General features: G+C 43.6%; 1 protein-coding gene across 1 annotated transcript in view; it reads left to right on the top strand.

The window, feature by feature from the left end:
• Positions 1-16421, top strand: part of LOC124596990 (caspase-1-like) — a 115767-nt gene that overhangs the window by 12497 nt on the left and 86849 nt on the right. Inside the window, exon 2 of the mRNA XM_047135909.1 lies at positions 11551-11720. Within this exon, the coding sequence (XP_046991865.1) occupies positions 11551-11720 (170 nt within the window). The remainder of the gene's footprint in view (positions 1-11550; positions 11721-16421) is intronic.

Here is a 16421-nt window from a genome sequence, read left to right as displayed (position 1 = left end):
TCCTTTCAGTCGTCGTGCGAACGTCGAAATGGCAGATATTGAAATAAGCGATCGCGGAACTGAAAAGCTTAGTAGTGGAAAGGCTTCAGGACCAGATGATATACCTATAAGATTCCATAACGATTATGAGAAAGAACTTGCTCCCCTTCTAGCAGTAATTTATCGTAGATCGCTTGAGCAAAGAAAGGTACCAATCGACTAGATAAAAATCACAGGTCATTCACGTATTTAAGAAAGGCCGTAAGACAGATCCACACAATTGTAGCCCTATATCGTTGACATCAATCTGTTGTAGAATTATGGAACATGTTTTATGCTCAAGAAATATGATGTTTTTGGAAAATGAACAGCTCCTCTATAAAAATCAACATGGTTTCCGCAAACAGAGATCCTGCGAAACTCAGCTCCCTCTGTTCCTCCATGAGATCCACAGCGCAGTGGACAACGGTGCTCAGGTTGATGTCGTGTTCCTTGACTTTAGTAAGGCATTTGACGCCGTCCCGCATTGCCGTTTAATGAAAAAAAAAAAAACGAGGTTACGGAGTATCGGAGCAGACCTGCCATTGGATTCAAGACTTTTTTGCAGGTAGAACTGAACTCGTCGCTCTAAACTAAATAGACAGAGGTAAAGGTAATATCCGGATTACCACAGGGAAGTGTGATAGGACCGTTGCTGTTCACAATATACATAAATGATCTAGTAGAAAGCGTCGGATGCTCTTTAAGGCTATTCGCAGATGATGCGATTGTTTATACCAAAGTAGCAAGGCCAGAAGGTAGTAAGAATTTGCAGAACGACCAGCAGAGAATTGATGATTGAGGCAGACTCTAAAAGTTGACCCTGAACGTAAATAAATGTAAGAATTGCGCACATGGGAAAATAAATCCACTACTGTACAGCTACACTATTGATGACAAACAGCTGGAGACAGCGTCTGCCGTAAAATATCCAGCGTAACTATCCAGAGCAACCTTAAGTGGAATGACCATATAAAACAGATAGTGGGAGAAGCAGAAACAAGACTCAGATTCATCGAAGAATGTTAAGGAAATGTAACTCATCCACGAAAGAAGTGGCTTATAAGGCCCTTGTTCGCCCGATTCTTGAGTATTGTCCATCTATCTGGGATCGCTATCGGATAGGACTGATAGAGGAGTTAGAGAAGATCCAACGAAGAGCGGCGCGTTTCGTCACTGGCTCGTTTGGCTGGCGAGAGAGCGTTACGAAGGTGCTAAACAAACTCCACTGGCAGACGTTACAAGAGGGACGTTGTGCATAACCGAGAGATTTACTATTGAAATTTCAGGACAGCACTCTTCAGGAGGAGTCAAACAACTTATTACTTCCCGCGACATACAACTCGCGCAATGACTATGAGGAGAAAATTCGAGAAATTCGAGTCAGTACAGAGGCTTACCGATAGTCATTCTTCCCACGCACTATTCGCGAGTGGAACAGGGTTGGGGGGATCAGATAGTAGTACCGAATGTACCCTCCGCCACACATCATTAGGTGGCTTACGGAGTATGATGTAGATGTAGGTGCCCCACTATAGCCTACTTATTATTACTCAATTCCTCAACAAAAATAAATTTACTAACACTAGCCTAATGTAGGAGCATCTGTCTGCTTAGTCAGTTTCCTCCAATGAATAACAAAACAGCAAGAATACTATATTAGTTGAAGGTTCAAAATTGTTTGATCATAAGTTGCTACGTTTCTATTTTAAATTTATTGATAGTAAGAGAAAATATAAATCTCCAGGAACATGTTTAACTAGTAATTTCTATTATTCTTGAAGTCCTTATTAAAAGAGGTCGCATTTGAAAGAAAAAATATATGTTTTACAATGATCTCTGATGTTTTAAGACCAATTATACACACGGGGACTCGGACGGCAGCCACAGCACACACTTCGACAACACACGGGACGCTCGTAGCTTCTATTGTCAGCTGCTATGGTGGTGGCAAATACACATCAGCGCGCCGGCTTTAGTCTACAGGGCCCAGTACTTCCCTGAAAAAGGTCTTTGAGGGGCACTTTGTTGGCCACAAGAGCATATTTTAATCGGAAAGTGTACAGTCCGTGACTTAACACAGATATGAATTTCATCATTGACGATGATCTTTCATCAATTGACGATGGGTTTTTTATCAGTTGAGGAGGGCTTAGAACTTTAACTAGCCATTCCAATTGTTACTCTGCGGCATTCTGTAACCTATAACACAGCATTTATACACTCATGTTCAGAAAAAAGCAGAACACCTTGAACGACGAGAGACAGGACGTTCATATTCACAGGACATGTACATTAGTATGTTCTGCAGAAATGATCTGAATTTCAGTCACCTCGGTTCATCGTGTGTCCTGTTGCCTCGTAGGCCCAGGGTCTACTATGGGCTCTGATAACTTGTTCCAGGCGTGATGGTATTGACGAATATAAGACGCGAATGGCGTCCTGTGGTATAGACATCCATGCTGCATTCACTTGGTTCCAGAGTTCTCTGTGGTGACTGGCATTGGGTCATAGTGCTGCACCCGTCGTTTCACCATATCCCACACATTTCCAATGGGCGACAAGTCTGGTGATCTGGCCGGCCAGGGCGAAACGCTGACATCCTGTGACAGCAAGAAGGCAGCAACGTGTGGTCGTGCATTGTCTTGCTGAAAAATGGCGTCTGGGGCGTTGCGCAGAAGGGGTATGGCTACGGGTCGCAGGATGTCGTTCATTTAGGTCACACTGATCACAGTGCCCTAGACACGCACCTTCTGTGATTTTTGATTGTACCCAATAACACGCCACGCCGTAAGGCCTTGAGTTGGCGCTGTATGTCTTGCGCGAATGTAGTCACTGTGATGACTCTCCTCCTGCCTGCGGCGAACCAAAATGAGGCCATCAATTTCAAACAGATAAAACCTGAATTCATGCGAAAACACTAGATGATGCCACTCCTGTCTCCAGTGAGGTCGTTCCGTACGCTATTGGCTTCTAGCATGTTTCTGTGCATACGTCAAAGGTAGATGGAAAATTGGACGACGCGAACGTAACCCATGCACTGTGGCGTCAGAGCCGAGGAGGACGCAGGTCCATCCAGCAATGCCATTCTGATGAGGTGTCGGGAAGTGGTCTGGGTGATCCGACCTGACCCAACTCGTCGTGTTCTACGGCCATCCGTGAACCATTTTGCGTACACTCGTTGCACTCCCGAAATGCTTCGTCCCATACCAGCAGCAATTTCCTGGATGGATGCATGACATTCTTTCATGCCAACAATGCGGCCTCTTCCAAACTCACTGATTAGAAGGTAGGCCGGCCGATGTGGCCGAGCGGTTCTAGGCGCTTCAGTTTGGGACAACGCGACCGCTACGGTCACAGGTTCTAATCCTACCTCGGGCATGGATATGTGTGTCATGTCCGTAGGTTAGTTAGCATTAAGTAGTTCTAAGTTCTAGGGGACTGATGACCTCAGAAGTTAAGTCCCACAGTGCTCAGAGCCATTTGAACCATTTGAATCACGCATACGTCTGCGAAGCATCCTGCACGTTTGCTCAAGTCACACTGATCAGTTACCATCAGTTTATAACGACAACGAGAGCCACAAGCACATTTTAGCGGTAAGTGATGTTGCACCTTATGACGTCCCCTCTCCGCCGCGTGCTGGTGTTGTCGACGCCGTGGAGCTGTTACTGCTACAACTCGGTCAGTGGAGTCGAGACGCGATGCGCGATGATGGATGTCTCCGTCGGTTAACGAGAGCCACAATCTGAAAAAGCTCTTAAGAAATCGTTCCTCGCGTAGTTATTCAAGTTTGATTGCGAGTCTGCACAGTTTCCTTATTCATGCGAACTGCGCACTCTAGCTGTCTCTTATGGTTTGAAGCTGAATTATTATGTGCCCGGTTAGTACTTTAGTGCAGTAATTGATGGATCTTCCCTCATGCGCATCGTCCACATCACTAAAAGCGAGGAAAAAGTTCAATTGCAGATCGTATTCGTCGTTGTTTGTTCGTTGCTAAGTAAACTTGTTCGCTCTATATGACGCGAGATCCACAGATACTCTTTAACAATGTCTTAACTATCTTGCGTCGTAATATTATGTATGTCTAAACCTTCCTTGTCACAACTAACAGTCCACGAATTTACTTCCAAGTTAAATAGTCACTGTTCATTAACTTTTGATGAGCAGTTACCAAATACTCATAGAATGATGGAGGCGGCACGTTGAATTTCCACTTTTGATGAACAATTTTATTGTTCCATTTCGCTAAATCCTTTATAAACATCACGCCACACGCACACACGGTTAATTAGCACCGGCAGTTCTGTTAGTTTCAAGTATCGTGACAATTAAGACAGCTTTAACCCTCGGCATAATTGTATCTTCTTCATGTATTCGTGTCAATGCCTCCTACTAGAGACTAAACGATTATTATAGTCTTTTGAAACTTTGTCCATTCCTTTCTATAAGTTCACGTATATGCATGTCGAGTCAAATATTGCCTGCTTCCGTTAATAAAGTCCAACAACTCGGTGTATACAGTCACCATACTACCTCGGTTCAAGTCTCTAAGTCTGAATATCAGTTCACAAAATCCATGCGTCTACGTTACGAAACAACGACTCTTGAAAGTAAAACAATCTCGTCGCGCTCCGTTCGCTCAACTATGACAAGAGCTGCTCTCGTATAACTTGATAGCACGTTAGCTAGCGAGCGAATTACTTTCTCCGTGAATGAGTATTGTAGACGCATTGAATTTCTTCGTTGCGTTTACAACTCTCTTCCACATGAAAGTTCTCTCTGACCGACATTTCTTTGGACTTAACTTTCATGGTATTAATTTGCAATTATTACTTAGATATTTGGCATATAACTAAAGATGACCTTCCTTTCTTCTTCCTTTCTACCAAAACACACTCTGTAATGCTCAATGTTGGTGTTTATCAAGATTTCCTGGTGTTATATCATCGGCAAAGTTATCGTACCAGTCAGGATATCTTTTCCCTACTGGCCGACGGAATCAAATGCTAATTATTTCTGGAAACGTACTTACGTACATGTAAAGTGAATACGGATGTCCTATCTCTAGTACTTCGAGGTGTTCTGTTTTTCTTTTCTGAACATGAGTGTATTTGCATCAGAAGATGCAACTCAAAAGCTGCGAAACCGATTGTGTGGGTATGTAAGCGACCTGTACAAATACAGCAACAGCGCTAGATAGGACATTTCATTCAGTTTCATTTGAATGGTTTTAACACCTGTATTTTATAAAACAGTTCATTGTATGAAGTGTCAAGCTGTCATGTATATTTTAGCTTTGATTCCACCAGTAATAAAATCATCTGTATTGTAAAGATACACCACTAGCCATTAAAATTGCTACACAACGAAGATGACGTGCTACAGACGCGAATTTTAACCGACAGGAAGAAGATGCTGTGATGTGCAAATCATTAGCTTTTCATAGCGTTCACACAAGGTTGGCACCCGTGGCGACACCTACAACGTGCTGATACGAGGAAAGTTTCCAACGGGTTTTTCATACACAAACAGCGGTTCACCGGCCCTACCTGGTGAAACGTTGTTGTGATGCCTCGTGTAAGGAGCAGAAATGCTTACCATCACGTTTCCGACTTTGATAAAGGTCGGATTGTAACCTATTGCGATTCCGGTTTATCGTACCGTGACATTGGTGCTCGCGTCGGTCGAGATCCAGTGACTGTTAGCAGAATATGGAATCGGTGGGTTCAGGAGGGTAATACGGAACGCCGTGCAGGATCCCAACGGCCTCGTATCACTAGCAGTTGAGATGACAGGCATCTTATCCGCATGGCTGCAACGGAACGTGCAGCCACGTCTCGATCTCTGAGTGAACAGATGGGGACGTTTGCAAGACAACAACCATCTGCGCGAACAGTTCTTCGACGTTTGCAGCAGCACGGACTATCATCTCGGAGACCATGGCTGCGTTAACCCTTGACGCTGCATCACAGACAGGAGCGCCTGCGATGGTGTACTCGACGACGAACCTGGGTGCACGAATGGCGAAACGTCATTTTTTCGGATGAATCGAGATTCTGTATACAGCATCATGATTGTTGCATCCGTTTTTGGCGGCATCGCGGTGAACGCACATTGGAAGCGTGTATTCGTCACCGCCATAGTGGCGTGTCACCCGGCGTGATGGTATGAGGTGTCATTGGTTACACGTCTCGGCCACGTCTTGTTCGCATTGACGGTACTTTGAGCAGTGGACGTTACATTTCAGATGTGTTACGGCCCGTTGCTCTACCCTTCATTCGATCCCTTTGAAACCCTACATTTCAAGAGGATAATGCACGACCGCATGTTGCCGGTCCTGTACGACCCTTTCTGGATACAGAAAATGTTCGACTGCTGCCCTGGCCAGCACATTCTCCAGATCTCTCACCAATTGAAAACGTCTGGTCAATGGTGGTCGAGCAACTGGCTCGTCACAATACGCCAGTCAGTACTCTTGATGAACTGTGGTATCGTGTTGATGTTGTATGCGCAGCTGTACCTGAACATGCCATCTAAGCTCTGTTTGACTCAATGCCCAGGCGTATCAAGGCCGTTATTACGGGCAGAGCTGGTTGTTCTGGTGCTGATTTCTCAGGATCTATGCGCCCAAATTACGTGAAAATGTAATCACATGTCAGTTCTAGTATAATATATTTGTCCAACGAATACCCATTTATCATCTGCATTTCTTTTTGGTGTAGCAATTTTAATGGCCAGTAGTGTAATAGGACATAAATATTACTTTTCGCAGGCTTCGAAGCAGTCGATTGTGTGAAGCTTTTTCAGAGTTTTCGCCCATATTTTACACGAAAATGCTTTGTTCCCTCAGTTTATTACCCGTGGTTCTTTTAGTGGAAAGGTTTTTACGTATTTCGAGAAAAATTCGATCAGTACTAGAACTTATGTCCCTTCTCTCATAGACGTAAGTAATGACCTTCGTTGAAAAAAAAATACGGCTATTTTTTGTTTCGTGGGTCTTCACAGTGACTGACTTAGTTTTCTCACACATCACATGTTTTCAGTAAGCGTGTAGCCTCCCCCTTCCTAATAGGCCTACTGGATTGTCATATAACTGACCATGTTCGCGTATGCCTAATGAAATTTTGCTGTGAGTAACGCTATCGTTACCGAAGGAATATAACACCGATTAGTTAGAGGAAAGTGTACAGTAGACCCTTCTGAAGGACGCATCTATTCTAAACCCAATCTAAATGCTGATGATAATTTTGAAACGGGTGGAATATACAAAATCGCTGAAGTGATATCAGGTGTTCCCCAGGGAAGCGTCCTGGGACCTCTGCTGTTCCTCATCTGTATAAATGTCCAGGGTCACAATCTGAGCAGTTCTCTTAGGTTGTTCGCAGATGATGCTCTAATTTACCGTCTAGTAAGGTCATCCGAAGACCAGGAGCAGTTGCAAAGCGATTTAGAAAAGATTGCTGTATGGTGTGGCAGGTGGCAGTTGACGCTAAATAACGAAAAGTGTGAGGTGATCCACATGAGTTCCAAAAGAAATCCGTTGGAATTCGATTACTCGATAAATAGTACAATTCTCAAGGCTGTCAATTCAGTTAAGTGCCTGGTTGTTAAAATTACGAACAACTTCAGTTGGAAAGACCACATAGATAATATTGTGGGGAAGGCGAGCCAAAGGTTGCATTTCATTGGCAGGACACTTAGAAGATGCAACAAGTCCACTAAAGAGACAGCTTACACTACACTCGTTCGTCCTCTGTTAGAATATTGCTGCGCGGTGTGGGATCCTTACCAGGTGGGATTGACGGAGGTCATCGAAAGGGTGCAAAAAATGGCAGCTCGTTTTGTATTATCACGTAATAGGGGAGAGAGTGGCAGATATGATACGCGAGTTGGGATGGAAGTCATTAAAGCAAAGACGTTTTTCTTCGCGGCGAGATCTATTTACGAAATTTCAGTCACCAACTTTTTCTTCCGAATGCGAAAATATTTTGTTGAGCCCAACCTACATAGGTAGGAATGATCATCAAAATAAAATTAGAGAAATCAGAGCTCGAACAGAAAGGTTTAGGTGTTCGTTTTTCCCGCGCGCTGTTCGGGAGTGGAATGGTAGAGAGATAGTATGATTGTGGTTCGATGAACCCTCTGCCAAGCACTTAAATGTGAATTGCAGAGTAATCATGTAGATGTAGATGTAGATTCGCAAGGCTAATACAGAACAAATGAAATTGCGCGCTCTTAATTTGTACCTATCGTTATTAGTTTTGGCAGTGAAATTATACGTTAATTGAAGTGAATGAAGTTAATACTCAAAACTGAAAATTAGTTAAGCCTCTCTTATGAAATACAAGAATGAACTGAGGCAGAAAATTTGGACTGAAATACACACAAAACTGGCTGTAAATAATTAATCAATTTTCGTATTCTTACGACACTCGGTGACTGCATGGAAGGGAAAGGGTCCCTGCCTGGCAATAATGTCTGAGGACAATGACAACACAGGTGCCCTACAGGTTTTAACTACTGCAAGTCATTATTCAGGTTAGTCACACTTAGTGAAAGAAGTGCAACTGGGTAAAGCCTCTACATTACTATATCCTTCACTTGACAGTCTTACGATTTTGTAGCTGTGCGGACGACGAACACTGTAGCTGACGACAATGCTGAGCTACCGCTGCTGCTGCTGTTTGACAACCGCGAGTCGTCTCCAGAGCTACGGATAATTATGGAGCAGCCAGTGGTTAGAACTGCAGCTTCCTCCAGTTGTCCACTCCTACTCTCAATACTGCTCTCAATACTCGCGGGTTAACGAATCGGGCGTGTCTACACTGGGGCGAGCATAGCTGCACGCCGCATGTGCGTGAGCGCTCAACTCACACTTCCGCACTCTTTCATAACCCGAGTTGTTCTGCTTTCTCTGTGCTCGCAACGCGACAGACACATTCCATGCGCAAAGATAAACAAAGGCACGGCTACAGCCATTTCGCCGTTGCTATCGATACATTTAAATAAAGTTGCCTTGGCTATTACCCAGCAGTTTACAATATGTTCATAATAATTACAATCAATTATACACAGTCAGAAACAAACACACTATTACATCGATTACGTATTAAATATAATTTCTGTAATAAAGCTTACAGATTCAGAATCAGAAGCACAGTACAGGTTATCAATGGATATTAAACGACGAAAATTTTGGATGGTGCAGAAGGTATTTTATCTACATATTCCGTGTTACAAGTGCCACACCCACTCGGCCATGCTGTCAAACGTAAGATATGGTATTCCACTTCAGCTACTCTAACCAATGTGTGTTTGGTTGTACACAATTTTAATCCGTTTTGTGTTTATTAGTTCATCTACAGGGTGTTACAAAAAGTTACGGCCAAACTTTCAGGAAACATTCCTCACACACAAAGAAACAAAATATGTTATGTGGACATGTGTTCGGAAACGCTTACTTTCCATGTTAGAGTTCATTTTATTGCTTCTCTTCAAATCACATTAATCATGGAATGGAAACACGCAGCAACAGAACGTACCAGCGTGAATTCAAACAGTTTGTTACAGGAAATGTTCAAAATATCCTCCGTTAGCGAGAATACATGCATCCCCCCTCCGTCGCATGGAATCCCTGATGCGCTGATGCAGCCCTGGAGAATGGCGTATTGTATCACAGCCGTCCACAATACGAGCGCGAAGAATCTCTACATTTGGTACCGGGGTTGCGTAGACAAGAGCTTTCAAATGCCCCCATAAATGAAAGTCAAGAGGGTTGAGGTCAGGAGAGCGTGGAGGCCATGGAATTGGTCCGCCTCTACCAATCCATCGGTCACCGAATCTGTTGTTGAGAAGAGTACGAACACTTCGACTGAAATGTGCAGGAGCTCCATCGTGCATGAATCACATGTTGTGCCGTATTTGTAAAGGAACATGTTCTTGCAGCACAGGTAGAGTATCCCGTATGAAATTATGATAACGTGCTCCATTGAGCGTGGGTGGAAGATCATGGGGCCCAATCAAGACATCACCAACAATGCCTGCCCAAACGTTCACAGAAAATCTGTGTTGATGACGTGATTGCACAATTGCGTGCGGATTCTCGTCAGCGCACACATGTTGATTGTGAAAATGTACAATTTGATCACGTTGGAATGAAGCCTCATCCGTAAAGAGGACATTTGCACGACAATGAGTATTGACACATTGTTGGATGAACCTTTAGCAGAAGTGTACCCGTGGAGGCAAATCAGCTGCTGGTAGTGCCTGCACACGCTGTACATGATACGGAAGCAACTGGTTCTCCCGTAGCACTCTCCATACAGTGACGTGGTCAACGTTACCTTGTACAGCAGCAACTTCTCTGACGCTGACATTAGGGTTATCGTCAACTGCACGAAGAATTGCCTTGTCCATTGCAAGTGTCCTCGTCGTTCTAGGTCTTCCCCAGTCACGAGTCATAGGCTGGAATGTTCCGTGCTCCCTAAGATGCCAATCAATTGCTTCGAACGTCTTCCTGTCGGGACACCTTCATTCTGGAAATCTGTCTCGATACAAACGTACCGCGCCACGACTATTGCCCCGTGCTAATTCATACATCAAATGGGCATCTGCCAACTCCGCATTTGTAAACATTGCACTGACTGCAAAATCACATTCGTGATGGACACTAACCTGTTGATGCTACGTACTGATGTGCTTGATGCTAGTACTGTAGAGCAATGAGTCGCATGTCAACACAAGCACCGAAGTCAACATTACCTTCCTTCAATTGGGCCAGCTGGCGGTGGTTCAGATGGCTCTGAGCGCTATGGGACTTAACAGCTATGGTCATCAGTCCCCTAGAACTTAGAACTACTTAAACCTAACTAACCTAAGGACAGCACACAACACCCAGCCATCACGAGGCAGACAAAATCCCTGACCCCGCCGGGAATCGAACCCGGGAACCCGGGCGTGGGAAGCGAGAACGCTACCGCACGACCACGAGATGCGGGCAGCTGGCGGTGAATCGAGGAAGTATAGTACATACTGACGAAACTAAAATGAGCTCTAACATGGAAATTAAGCGTTTCCGGACACATGTCCACATAACATCTTTTCTTTATTTGTATGTGAGGATTGTTTTCTGAAAGTTCGGCCGTACCTTTTTGTAAAACCCGGTATACAGTACTCCACTCTGTGGCACGTATAGGTTCTTAATTTCTGCTTTCTGGCACATTCATTCTCCATCTTTACTAATGACGTACACTGGACGACGTTCCTCTGTCACAGCAAGTTTCTTAGTACCTTCCTGGTAGCTACCTCCTGTGTTACCCTTCACATTGGACGCATACTGGTTTGTGATACTGGTAGTTGTACCCTCTGTTGTTCAAGTTTCAGTGGTAGGCGAGAGAGCACAACCATGTACTCACTTGGTATGCACTTTGTCTCGAAATGAAACTCCTGCTGTTGGAGTTTTGTGGGGCACTGATGGTGATATAGGGATAGATTTGTAGGAATCATCCTTATGTTTTTCACTTGTTGCAGAGCAAACCATTCAGCAGAGAAGAAACAAAGATGGAATACCGTCATGCCGGACGCAGCGACGTCTGCAAGGAAGCGGACATTACAGCCCCAATGACGAATCCCCAACAGTACAGAAGAGACAACATTAAATATGCGCACTATGGAATACAACTCCAAGCTAGAGGCTTTACGTAAGTATCAAAGCCATGAAAATCAATTGCATTGCATCAGAAGCCGCGATTCTGGACGGTATGGCGACTTCTCAATCTGTGAACTTCCGAAATTCCAATACTCCTCACACCAGTCGCTCAACATCTTGAAGAATATACAACAAGTACCAGATTACCGAAGATCAACAGCCGATAAAATTCTTTGTCTGAAATTAAAGGTCGAGCGTATCTATGTCGTGAGAAGAGTAAAGCATTACCGTGGGATTACGCCGATTTGATCAGGTAATTAATCTTTCTTACGAAGAGGCTGGAGCTCGATTGTCTGGTGGCCTTCTGGCATCCTTTGCGTCATAGCGCTTGCTAGTTATTTCCATGTTCCATGAGTCATGAGTCAACTTGTCACTTATTTGTATGAATGGTATATTTTTCTCAGACAGCAAGGGGTTTCACACAAACTGTTAACGATTACTTTGTATTTAAATTTTAGTTATTAATGTTCATCTGTATTTAACCTGATTGTCATCTCTCTCTTGTGCCACCTCTTCATCTCAGAGTAGCACTTGCAACCTGTGTCCTCAATTATTTGCTAGATGTATTCTCTGCAGTTTTTCCCCTCTACAGCTCCTTCTTGTACCATGGAAGTCATTCCCCCATATCTTAACAGATGTCCTGTTATCCTGTCCCTTCTCCTTGTCGGTGATTTCCACATATTCCTTTCCTCTCCGGTTCTTCGTAAAACCTCCTCACTCCTTACTTTATCAGTCGACTATTTCGTCTATAGCACTCCTTACCTTATCAGTCCACCTAATTTTCAACATTCTTCTGTAGCACCACATCTCAAGTGCTTCGATTCCCTTCTTTTCCGGTTTTCCCGCAGTCAATGTTTCACTACCATGCAATGCTGTACTCCAGACGTACATTCTCAGAAATTTCTTCCTCAAATGAAGACCTATATTTGATACTAGTGAACTTCTGTTGGTCTGGAATGCCCTTTTTGCCGGTGCTAGTCAGATTTTGATGTCCTCCTTGCTCCGCCCGTCATTAGTTGTTTTACTGCCTAGTTTGCAGAATGCCTTAACTTCATCTACTTCCTGACCATCAATCCTGATGTTAAGTCTCTCGCTATTCTCATTTGTGCTACTTCTAATTACTTTTGCCTTTCTTAGATTTACTCTCAATCCATATTCTGTACACATCAGACTGTACATTCCCTTCAGCAGATCGCATAATTCTTCTTCACTGTCACTCAGGACAGCAATGTCATCAGTGAATCGTATCATTGGTATCCTTTCATCTTAAATTTTAATTCCACTCGTGAACCTTTCTTTTATTCCCATCGCTGCTTCTTCAATGTACAGAGTGAACGGTATTGGCGAAAGATTACATCCCTGTCTTACACCCTTTTCAATCCAAGCACTTCGTTCTTGGTCGTCCACTCTTATTATTTCCTCTTGGCTCTTCCACGTATTGTATCTTATCCGTCTCTCTCTATAGCTTACTCCTATTTTTCTCAGAATTTCGGACATCTTGCACCGTTTTACATTGTGGAACGGTTTTTAACTTTGTTAATGATATGATTACTACTGATACATACTGGCAGGTCAAAACCGTGTGCCAGACCGTGGAACTTCGCCTTTCGTGGAAAAGTGCTCTGCCGCCTGAGCTACCTAACCATGTCTCGCGGATCGGCCTCCAGCAGTACCTCATCTCCTACCTTCCAAAATTCAAGAATTCTCCTGCTTCTGCGATTAGCACTCCTGGAGTTAAGGTTAGTGTGGAGATGTGAGATACTGTCAGAATAAAGCCGTGAGGGCAGCGCACGAGTAATGCTTGAAGAGTTCAGTCGGTAGAGCGGTGAAAAGCGAAGGTCTGATGTATGAGTGCCTGTTCAGCACACAGTTTTAATTACTCAGGAATTATCGTATCAACATAAAATCCTCTGCTGGATGAAAATTAATTCTGGAGGATTAGTCTTGTTGCGTGACTATGTAATATCCTAAGTTTGTCTCCCATTCAAGTTCCAGAATTTGTTCACGTCAATCCAGATTCTTTTTAATATAATGAACCTTGCTTAGTCAAAGACTGGCACTAACAAGACAGACTAGGATATGCTGACTTAAAGGTTATTTATGGCTGCTGTGAAAATATACTTAATTGTAGTTGGTAAAGAGCAGTTAGTAAAGAGCTGATTTGTTTAATATAAACCGTTTGATCATTTTACTACTCACATTTTTAAAAATTCAGATTAGGCATTTGTTTTTGTGAAGAAACTCTTAGAGATTTTGCATAAAAACTGCCTGTTAATTAATAGTGATATTCACATTAACTGTTACAGATCTGAATAACGGAGACATTTTCCTGAACATCGTATGTTAGAGATTTTTTGTTAATGTTGCCTGCACTTAGTCTTTCATATGTTTTCATGTGATGTATATAATTCATGTGCTTGTTAATTTACTATTACGTATTATTTAACTGTTGTTTCTTTCCTGTCTACTATGGTCCTTCTCTGTTGATTAGTTTCACACTTCATTTCACCATAAATTTCCTAGAAAAATTTATTTTTTTGAGGTCGGGAATGTGTAAGGATCCTATGTCCTTCCACGTTAATACATTGGTGATTTTTCGTGACATTTATCTTAAGTTAATCGATTAGTTTCACCGCGTAATATGTTACTGCCGTTACCACTGGTTTAGCTGTGTCACATACAAGAAGATAGGTGGGAAAATCGATTTTCAGAGAGAATTGAAGGTGGACTTTGTGAGAACTGAAGGACCTCCCAATCTTTCTCAATTCGTGGGCGATACTAGCGAAGATAATGCTGGCATGCTGCCAGTGAGATGTGCGTAGTGCAATCTGTCGAGCCACAGCACGCCACCTGCACAGTGTAAGATGTCGGTTGTGGTTTGTTGGTGGCGGTGGTTTAAAAATTTGAATCTTTAATTGGAGACCTGTTTATCTGACAAAATTTAATCACTGCCCACCAAAACAGCGAAAAATATTAAACATAGGTCTCACTTCATTAAATTAATTACATAAAATTTCAAAAGCAACTGTTAGACAATCATTGATAGTAATAACCTAAAGCCATGGCAAACCTGGACGTGTGCTCTGGGGTGTGAGTCAAATGAATGCATATCTGGATAAAATAAATGTATTCGTGTAAGTAGTACCGTCATTGCCAAAGATTAGTGCACAAGGATAGAAAGAGCAACACATGGGAAAGGGTTGCATCTATAGCTGGAGTTGAAAGCATATTGAACGTCCAACTACAAGCACATCTCCAAAGTGGAGCTTGAAATTGCTGATCATCATTAAAAGTGACTCGACTGCTTCCCACAAGGAAGACTGGGTTCCCTGCGTTTTTCAGGCATCTCTTAATTTTGACTGGATGAAAGATAAAGGTTCTGAGTGCTAGATGTCTAAAAAGACGCTGGTCTCTCTCTCTTACTTTCATTTCACGTGGTTAACCAGTTACGAAAAGTGTTGTATTTAGCACAGAAAAACTACGTTCTACTCTATCCCTCTCTGTGTCTCAGTTTGTCTGCAGCTCGTGGTCTAGCGGCTAGCGTTGCTGCCTCTGGAACACTGGGTCCTGGGTTCGATTCCCGGTCCGGTCGAAAACTTTGTCCGCCCGGGGATAAGGTGTTTGTGTTGTCCTCATCATTTCAGCATCATTAGGGAAAGCGGAAAGACTCGAATGTGAAAAAATTGGGAATTTGTACGGGCGCTGGTAACCACGCAGTTGAGCGCCCCACAAACCAACCATCATCGTCATATGGATATGTGCGTGCTGGTCAGTAAGGTGGACCCCTGTAATCATTGTTGTATTCGTTAGTCCCGCTATGCTCTCTGGGCACAACCTGGAAATAATCTACTGGCCATTAAAATGGGTACACCATGGAGAAATGCAGATGATAAACGGGTATACATTGGACAAATATATTATACTAGAACTGACATGTGATTACATTTTCACGCAATTTGGGTGCATAGATCCTGAGAAATCAGTACCCATAACAATCACCTCTGACCGTAATAACGGCTTGTTACGCCTGGGCATTGAGTCAAACAGAGCTTAGATAGCGTGTACAGGTACAGCTGCCCATGCAGCTTCAAAACGATACCACAGTTCAACAGTAGTGACTGGCGTATTGCGGCGAGCCAGTTGCTCGGCCACCATTGACCAGACGTTTTCAGTTGGTGAGAGATCTGGAGAATGTGCTGGCCAGGGCAGCAGTAGAACATTTTCTGTATCGAGAAAGGTCCGTGCAGGACCTGCAACATGCGGTCGTGCGTTATCCTGCTGAGATGTGGGGTTCTGCAGGGATCGAACGAAGGGTAGAGCCACGGGTCGTAACACATCTGGAATGTAACGTCCACTGTTCAAAGTGCCGTCAATGTGAACAAGACGTGACCGAGACGTGTAACCAATGGCAACCCATACCATCACGCCGGGTGACGAATACACGCTTCCAATGTGCGTTCACTGCGATGTCGCCAAACATGGATGCGACCATCATGATGCTGGAAACAGAACCTGGATTCATCCGAAAAAATAACGTTTTGGCATTCGTGCACCCAGGTTCGTCGTTGAGTACACCATCGCAGGCGCTCCTGTCTCTGATGCAGCGTCAAGGGTAACCGCAGCCATGGTTTCCGAGCTGATAGTCCATGCTGCTGCAAGCGTCGTCGAACTGTTGGTGCAGATGGTTGTTGCC

The sequence above is a fragment of the Schistocerca americana genome, chromosome 1 (assembly GCF_021461395.2).
Source record: "Schistocerca americana isolate TAMUIC-IGC-003095 chromosome 1, iqSchAmer2.1, whole genome shotgun sequence".
NCBI lineage: Eukaryota > Metazoa > Arthropoda > Insecta > Orthoptera > Acrididae > Schistocerca > Schistocerca americana.
Note: the sequence above shows the minus strand (reverse complement) of the source record. Positions and strands in the feature narration are given on the sequence as shown.